Source organism: Lipotes vexillifer, unplaced genomic scaffold, assembly GCF_000442215.2.
Source record: "Lipotes vexillifer unplaced genomic scaffold, Lipotes_vexillifer_v1.1 scaffold818, whole genome shotgun sequence".
NCBI lineage: Eukaryota > Metazoa > Chordata > Mammalia > Artiodactyla > Lipotidae > Lipotes > Lipotes vexillifer.
Genome location: NW_006771890.1, coordinates 92,558 through 101,852, shown reverse-complemented (window position 1 = coordinate 101,852; position 9,295 = coordinate 92,558). Strand labels below are relative to the sequence as shown.

General features: G+C 44.7%; 1 protein-coding gene across 1 annotated transcript in view; it reads left to right on the top strand.

Moving 5' to 3' along the window:
• Positions 1–9,295, top strand: part of RFT1 (RFT1 glycolipid translocator homolog) — a 39,082-nt gene that overhangs the window by 25,806 nt on the left and 3,981 nt on the right. The window contains exon 11 of the mRNA XM_007447220.1: positions 5,306–5,411. Coding sequence (XP_007447282.1) covers positions 5,306–5,411 — 106 coding nt within the window. The remainder of the gene's footprint in view (positions 1–5,305; positions 5,412–9,295) is intronic.

Genomic DNA, 9,295 nt, shown 5'->3' with positions numbered 1-9,295 from the left:
GGGAAAATTGCTGGTAGCTGGGGCACCTGAGGTCAAACCAGCTCAGGGTGCAATTAGAGCTTTGGCACCAGGTCGATCAGTCCCGCAACCTCACTTGGAGCAGTTGTTATGAATCCTTGGCTTTCCTCTCAGCCCTAAAATGTGTTTTGCCGATTGCTTCCCTCTGGGGTAAGTGAGGAAGGCAGAGAGCAGGCTCTGATGAGTCTCCACTTGGTACTAAACACATCTGCAGATAGTAAATGCCACATAAATCTCAGGGCCTGATGGACAAAAGCCTCCGAAGGATAACCCAGAGCCATTTGCAGAGAATGAAATTGATCTCGGCAAATAAAGTGGTATATTTAGTCCAGTGACTCTTGGGTTTTGAAGGAGAAAAGTATTGAATGTGTCTAACTTTGAAACACTTGGTGGCCGGGCCACTGGGCGTCTCATAGCATCGCTGGGCCCTGGGAACTTCACCAGTTTCAAAATGCGCTGGGTCATGGGGTGGCAATCCATTTGGAGTGTTTCATCTTGGGTTTAGCAAAGATGTTTTTAATTCCTCAGGTCTCTAGACAAGAACCCTGAAGACTTCTTTCTGCTGCCCTATCTCAAATGTAAAGGGCCTTCTCCAGTGCCATTTTACAACGTCACTGGCATGTTTTAGTCTCCACTATAATAGGCCCAAACTTTTAGTATTAGGGGAAGAAGGGCCGAGTTTCTGCTTGACAGCAAAGGTTGTTAAGTTTGGAGAAACACCTGCCATGAAACCAATGATGTGGTTTGTGGCTCCCTGGGTCAGGCAACTGCAGGGAGGCCCACATTAAGAAGCCATTAGCAAGTCAGTGTGCAGAGATCAAGACAGGCTATTTCACAGCAGCTCTGCACCTTTGGAAAGGTAATCACCAAGGAGCAACCTTTGTAATGCAACCACAGGACAGTGCCACGAGGAAAGGGCCATCCCATCCATGTAATGTTCACTTGCTGGATTTGTTGATCATAGAAGATATATCAACAAACCATTGTCATTGTGTGGTCCTTTTACTCAATTGAGATGCTGGTACCAGTCTTGAGAATGTAAAAGGGTCAGTGTTAGTTGATTTCTAAGGTGATAAATTCTATCGCTGATGGTTTATGTCAGAGTCATTAATAATTCTATTTATTTTTTATTTTTAATTAATTTATTTTTTATTTTTGGCTGCGTTGGGTCTTCGTTGCTGCCCTCAGGCTTTCTCTAGTTGCGGCGAGTGGGGGCTACTCTTCATTGCAGTGCACGGGCTTCTCATTGCAGTGGCTTCTCTTGTTGCGGAGCACGGGCTCTAGGCACGCGGGCTTCAATAGTTGTGACTTGAGGGCTCAGTAGTTGTGGCTCACGGTCTCTGGAGCACAGACTCAGTAGTTGTGGCACACGGACTTAGTTGCTCTGCAGCACATGCGATCTTCCCGGACCAGGGCTCAAACCCGTGTCCCCTGCATTGGCAGGCGGATTCTCAACCACTGCACCACCAGGGAAGCCCCAGAGTCGTTAATAATTTTAGACTCAAAAAGATATCCCCTCTGTCTCATCTTCAGAGAGAGAAGAGTCTTGAGAGTGGTCTGGTTTCTCAGTGTCTGAAAAGGATGTGTGGTTTGGTGTAGCCGCTGCAGGATCTTTAGGACCTTTGTCGTCTCTTACCTGGCCCAGGCCTCCATCAGCATCCCTGTCCTGGCAAGGTCTTCCAGCATTTGTCTCCTCATTGCAACTGCTTCTCATTTTGACCAAACTTCCAGTTCTCTGTGCCTTCTGGGAGGGTCATTTTGTCTCCCCAGGGTGCCTGTCGGCTTTCCTTCCCTCATCTGCACTCCACCCATCTTCTCCTTGCCCTACTCCTGACTCTTTGGACTAGTGCTGCATATCCGAATGCCTTTCCTGTGCCAGAAAACATTAACACTACTGCTCTCTGCCCCCCTCTGCCCCCCACCATAGTCTTTTTTGTTCCCTTAAAACTACCTCACAAAACTTGACTTTCTTCAGAAAGTCTTACTGAATCAGAAAAGAATGGGAACTTTCCATGGCTCAGCCCAACCACTTAGTTTTGAAAGTGGACCTTGCAACGCTGCTGTCCTCCGTTGCCCCAGTTGCGTGTTGCTTTTTGTCCTCACCTGTGAAATGGACTCACCTATGACCTGAAGTGGCCTCTCAGAGGCCTCTGTGCTATTGTCTCCAAATGTAGGACTTGGATGCACCACAGGCAGGCTTTCGTGGGGCACTGTGGTTTTGCTTTGCATTACTTGGGCTTAGCCCTGTATATAATTAGGAGCTTTGGAAGTGCTCTGAGACTTTTCTCAGAAGTCTTTCTCATACCTAGCTTTTCCATCCTAAAGAAAAATACATTCAGTGAACTTCCCTGAGATTTCTCACATTTATCTCTTAGGTGCTTCTCTCTTGCCCTTTCTTTTACTTTTTTTTGTCTGGAGAAGGAAGAATTTATTATTTGCAGCAAGTAAGGAGAACACTTGCTTTCCCAAAGCAGTGTCTTCTCTTTTATTTTTTAAAATCTTTTTTTCTTCTCAATCCCCTAATATTAGTTTCCTAGGGCTGCAATAACAATGTATCACAAACTGGATGGCTTAATTTCAACAGAAATTGATTGTCTCACAGTTCTGGAGGGCAGAAGTCTGAAATCCAGGTGTCAGCAGGGCCGTGCTCTCTCTGACATCTCCAGAGTAGGCATCCTTCCTTGCCTCTTCTAGCTAAGGGTGTAGGCCGGCAGTCCTTGGCTTGGAAATGCGTTAACTCCTCCTATCACGTGGCTGTCTTCTCCCTGTGTGTCTTCACATTGTCTTCCCTCTGTCAGTGTCTGTCTCTGCATCCAAATTTCCCTTTTTTATAAGGACACCAGTCATAGTGGATTAGGGCCCACCCTAATGACCTCATTTTAACTTGGTTATCTTTGTAAAGACCTATTTCCAAATTGATCACACTCTAATAGATCCAGATAGATCTATTAGACTTCAAATTACTTTTGAAGGGGATATATAATTCAAGCCATACTACCACTCACTTCAATCCATAGTTTAAGGTTCCATCCACAAATTCCCCAATTCCAACCTCTCTCCCCAAAATTGACTCAAAGCGCTTCTACTCGAATCACCGTTTCATTCAGGAGTTTTGTGTCCTCCACATTGCAAAGCAGCTCACTGTCCACCTTCAGATAGACTCACACATGCCATCAACTTTCAGTTACCAAGTGAGAGGTGCAGGTTATGAGAGGAGCCCCACTCCTCTCTGCCAGAGAGAGGAGGATGGAGAGAAGCAGGAAGCACACTGAGCATAGCCTTGAGCCACCGCAGGGCAGAACCTGGTCCCTGCCTCCTTTGCTGGAGTCATCCCACAGCTGGGGTGGGGGCCAGGCTACTTTCTGCAGCGACTTGGGGAATGAAATGCAACAGGATACGGTACAATGTGAACCCAAGAGAGGGCCATCAGGGCTGCCTTGTTAGTAATCCTTTTGTCCTTTTTGATGGCCGTAAAACTATTTAGGGTCCCCATGACGCAAGGATGTTTCATATTAAGCAGCTTTCATAAACCATGAATAAGTTTCAGATTCTTAAGTTCAGATTCTCCCCCCGCCTTTCCCTTTTCTTTTAGCAGTTAAGTTTTTTCTTTATTGAGGTCTAGTTTACATAAATTAAAATGCTGTCCTCTTAAGAGCACAGTTTGGGGGCTTCCCTGGTGGCGCAGTGGTTAAGAATCCACCTGCCAATGCAGGGGACATAGGTTCAAGCCCTGGTCCGGGAAGATCCCACATGCCGCGGAGCAACTAAGCCCATGCGCCACAACTACTGAGCCTGTGCTCTAGAACCTGCGCACCACAACTACTGAGCCCACGTGCCACAACTACTGAAACCTGCGTGCCTAGAGCCTGTGCTCTTTAACAGGGGAAGCCACCGCAATGAGAAGCACGTGCACTGCAATGAAGAGTAGCCCATGCTCGCCGCAACTAGGGAAAGCCCACGTGCAGCAACGAAGACTCAACTCAGGCAAAAATAAATAAATAAATAAATATTTTTAAAATGCTCTAAAAAAAAAAAAAGAGCACAGTTTGATGAGTTTTGACAAATATCTACACCCATGTAACCAACATCCAGATTAAGATACAGAACATTTCTATTACCCCAGAAAGTTCTCTTAGGACCCTTTCCAGTCAACTGCTCCCCTCCAACTCAGAGACAAGCACTGCTCTGATTTCTGTTACCATAGATTAGTATTGCTTTTAAAAAGAATTTCATATAAATGAAATCATATAGCATGGGCACTTTCATGTTCGGCTTCTTTCCCTCAATATAATGTTTTTGAGATTCATCCATGTTTTTACATGCATCAGTAGTTTTTTTTCTCCTTGATTGCTGAGAGGTATTTCTTTGTGCGGATGGCCCATAGTTTATTTATCCCTTCTCCTGTCGATGGTCACTTTGGGCTGTTAGGAATAAAACTGCTATGGATGTTTTTGTGAACACATGCATTTGTTTCTGTTGATTGTACACCTAGGAGTAGAATTGCTGGATCATAGGTTAAGTACATGTTTATTTTATTAGAAACTGCTTAGCTGCCTGTCAGTAATGGCCCTCTTAAAGGAGGGGATCAGGGAATTCCCTCGTGGTCCAGTGGTTAGGACTTGGCACTTTCACTGCTGAGTGCCCAGGTTCAATCCCTGGTTGGGAACTAATGTCCTGCAAGCTGCGCAGCTTGGCCAGGGGGGACAAAAAAAAAGAGGGGATCAATTTCGTTTTAAGGCTCCCAATTTTTTGTTAGCAGATCTTCCCAAAGCTTGTTAGATAGCTGTAGAATCGCATCACTTTGTTTTAGGAGAAAATAACCTTGCAGGCTCTGATTCTCCCTGAAGAGTTATGGGTGTTCTATCTCTGTAGTTTCCTGCTGCTCCTGAGCCCTGGGCTTCTTCAAGGCCTCCTCAGCTGAGTTTCTCTTAGCATATGCAGGGCCACTAGTGTCCCCAAGTGCTCAAACTAGCAGGCTTCTTCATGCTGATTTAAAAAGTGAGATTTGCTTGCTGGCCAGATAAGCTTTTAGTTGTTAGGCAAGAGAACTGTACATTTATTCCTAATTGTCCTTTTGTTTTTAGCTGTTTATTTTAGTTAGTACTATAGAATGCTGGGAGTCCTTCCAGATAGTTAAGACCATAGACTCAAGCATGCGTCTGCCCACTGATGACATCAGCAGGGCTCATGACCCAGCTCTGGTGTTCTGTGACCAACCTGCCGAAGTGAAGGTGCACGTGGGCCTCCTGTTTGGGCTCTGGAGTCTCGGTGGGTTGTTTCCTTACAGGTCCTGTCCTGCTGCGTGCCTACTGTCTTTACGTCCTCCTGCTTGCCATCAATGGAGTGACTGAATGTTTCACATTTGCTGCCATGAGCAAAGAGGAGGTTGACAGGTAGGTAACCTTAAAGATAAACCTCTAGTTATGGCCTTCAGCCAAAATGAAGTAACTTCTTTCTTTTCATTTTGAACATGCATTTACAGAAGGCTCTTCTAGAACCAGGAGTGTGGTGCCTTCCTCAGGCACCATTCAGTAAGTCTGCCCCACAGTAGGGCGGGGGGCAGCCACTGCTCCTTGCCTCCCTTTGTGAAGGGAGAAGTCAGAGCCCTGAAGGGTTGTGTTAGTCCAGGTTGGCAGAGGCAGGCACCAGACAAAATCCACTCCTCCACCCACCTCCTTGCCCAGTGCTCCGATGGGTTACCAAGGAGGTTCTTCAAGATGCAGATCTATAGAATCTGATTTGTAGGTCTTGCAGAATCTTGGGGATCTGTGACACCTCTCCTCAGAGAAAGGCCCAAGTGCACATACAAGTTTTGCCACATTTTTTCCCATCCATTGACCCCCAGGTCAGGACCTCTGCCCTGGAATTTCAAGCAGTAGTTTTTAACACTGGTTATGAGTCACAGTGCCCCATAGAGCTTGTTAGAAATGCAGATTCCTGTCCACCCTACTCCCACCACTCTCTCTACCATGCCTACAGAATCGGCAGGCCCTGAGCATGTGAATGTTTTTTTAAAACTCCTCAATTATTCTGACGTGAACTCCTGGTAAGAGCCTCTGACCCACACCTAGGATAATTGATCTCTTGTGTCCCAGATGCCAAAATTAGCAAGGTGGTATCTGAAGACATCACTGCAGAGTGCAGTTGAGGAAAAGGATAAAACTGATAGGGACAAAGAAGAGGAAGAAGAAGAGAGAAGGGGTGGGTGTAGGTAATGGGGCGAGCGGCCCTCTTTATCCCTTTGCCCCTTGAGGTCTGGGTCCCTCGGGGGTTTCATGCTGCCTCTGTCGTGGCCTGAGTGCCGTTGAAACCCCTCAGAGTCCCAGTGCAGGGGTAGGATGGGGAAAAGGTACTCAGAGAGTTGGCGAACCCTTCCTCTCATTCAGAGCAGCCTCTGTCTGCTTCCCACTGGGGCCTGTCTCACAGAGGCTTGGTGACCTTGTATGCTACACCATAGTTGAGAACTGGAGTCTAGGGCAGTGGTCCCAGCCTAGACTGCTCAGAAGTTCTGGCCCCCTCCCATACCAGCTGAACTGGAATTTTAGGAACTTAGGCCAAGGAGTCTTTTATTGCTCAGCTCCAGGAGATTGCTGATGACAGATAACGAAGGCCTTAGGAACCGCTGGCTCAGACCAGCTTTCAGAGTGAAAACTGCATTGAACACTGTGACCCAGTGCATATTTGGGTGTGACTGAAAGGAAGCTTCCATGAAACAACAAGTACCCCAGTTACGCACAGGACACACTGATGGTTTTTAATTCTGTTCTATTTCATTCTTTAAACTGCCATGTCATGACCCACTAAATTGATCTCCTAGCCTACTTTTAGGTCACAACCCATAGTTTTCAAATGGTGGTCTAGACATGGTTTTTACTTCAGACAGTTAAATTTATAGCTATAAACCGCTTTGAGTCTATCTTTTTTTTTTTTTAGTGGATAAAATGTTCTCTAAGTTTAATTTTGAAAGCACTGTGTTTTTACTTGAAAGGTGCTTCTAACATGAAATAATTTAAAAATATAATTTAAAACATACTAAATGAGGCACTGAGGTGTAGTGGAAAGAGTTCTGGACTAAGAATCTATCTCTTTGAAGGGAATTTTGTTATAACAATTTCAGCATTAGTGTTGAGGGGGAGAATCAACACTAAGCCTGATTAAAACATTAAAAATATATATCTTGCAACAAATCATGAGGGAATATAGACAGTGGCCGGTTGCTTTGGTTTCTCTTACATTGCATTGACCCAAAGAAAGCAACTTTTTAAGTTATTTATAGTAATGGGATCAGAACAGTATATTAAAATCTGGAAAATTATTTTCATGGTATTAGTAGTCAACATAGAGAAAAGACAGGGCCTTGTTCTCATCTGAAGTAACTCACTTCCCCTAAGAGTAAAATGTGTGTGCCTTTAAGCATGGTCTCCAGGTTTGTATTAAACATAGCAGCCCACTTTCTGTCTGGGCCCCTGGCCCCAACTCTCAGTCCTGTCTGAACACAGGTAGCACCTGGGCTCATCACAGACCCCAGCAATTTTTCCCTCTCTCTGAATTTAGCCAGACATAAGACGGTAGTAAGGATTTTTATAGTAGAATTGAGCAGCTTAGTTAAGTGTTATGATTGATTTACCTCCTACATTTCAGATTCTGAATTGAAAAATATATACTGATGAAATCATGGCTTTTAGTTAACTACATACAGGTTAATCAGTGTTTTTCTAAATAAAAATAGGGGATTTGGTTGGATGTGAAATATTAGAATGTCCATTGAACTGCAAGTTGCTTTTTTGTTAATAACCTCATAATATGTATAGCATAAAATTGATGGCTTTTACATTATGCTCCACTGAAGGATTTTTGTTGTGTTTTGTTAAGGATATCTCATTTTCTTTTGTTCATTTGACAAATACTTTTTGGGCATCTACTCTCTAACAGGCATTTCTTTAAGCTCCAGGAATTCAGCAATGAACAAAAGAGAAGAGATCCCTGCTCTCCTGGAGCTGACAGTAGGGAAGGCAGGTAGCAAACAAGTAAATAAGCAATAAGCAATATTGTGCTTTGCAGAGAACTAAAACAGGGTTATGTAGTGAGAGTTGGGGCCTTTTTAGATTGGGGGGCCCCTCCAAGGAGGTGGCATTTAGGCTGAGGCCTGAATGACCAAGAAGAGTCTGCTATACAAAGATGGGGCTGAACCTTCCAGGCAGAGGGGATAGTGGTACAGAGGCCCAAGACTGACAGCTCCTTTTCCTGACTTGTTGGCCCTTGAGTGCCCAATGTGTAGTGGGACACCGTAACTGTTGAATGCAGGACGAGTGCACACAAGACTGGCACCATACTTTGCATGATTGCCAAGGCTACAACGTATGGCTGTGCCTTGATGTTTTCAACCAGCACCCACTGGGGGATGCTTCAGTTGCCGCTGCAGTCATCTATCTTTTGATAAGCCTGATTAAATAACTTCCTGTCTGTGTTAACCAAGACTTAGAAAACAGTCATTGTCACTGACTAATTTTCCATTGACTCAAAAAGTGGCATTTTAATTTTATCTTTAAAATTCTCATTTTTTCCTGAAGTGGATAATGTCTTTAAGGCTATAGATTTATGAGTTCTGGAAAGTTCAATAGTTGCAGAGCCCTCTTCTAATGAAAAACAGTGGATTCCGTCATCATCAGCACCTCCCAAATGGCTACGTTAAAGAAGTCACACCATGGAGCTTGTCCCTGCTTGAGTTAGCATGAATTGCCTACCGGTTTCATTCATTGTTTCCATTCTACTTGGAGCTGGGTGAGGATGACTTTGAAAGTTCGTGAACCTATGGCCTAAACTCCAAGTATTGGTCTTAATAAACCTTTCTGAGATCATTTCTGAAAAAAAAGCTGAACAGATTACGCATCTCTGCTTCTTTTTGGAAAAGAGGTCAGAGTACTGGCCCAACCTCAGTGGCCTGTTATAACGTTGGCCATTCTGATCATTGATTAGCAGTTAGTGAAGAAACTTCCCCTTTGAAGATGTGGGCTCTTGTAGTTCCATTACTCATTAAAAGAAACTCTCTCAACTAAGAAGCAAATGAATTTCCTCTCTGGAATTCTGGATGAAAGCATACCTCCTCTGTTGGAGTACAGTGTGTGTGTGTGTGGGTGTGTGTGCACACACGCACACGTGTGTTCTTGCTATCCTCTCTGATGAATTATATCTCCCATAGCACCTTGGGCTTGATCAGCCCAAGGACCAGAACCTGGGCATTTGGAGGCCACAGTGGCTTTCTTACCACCCCCCCCCC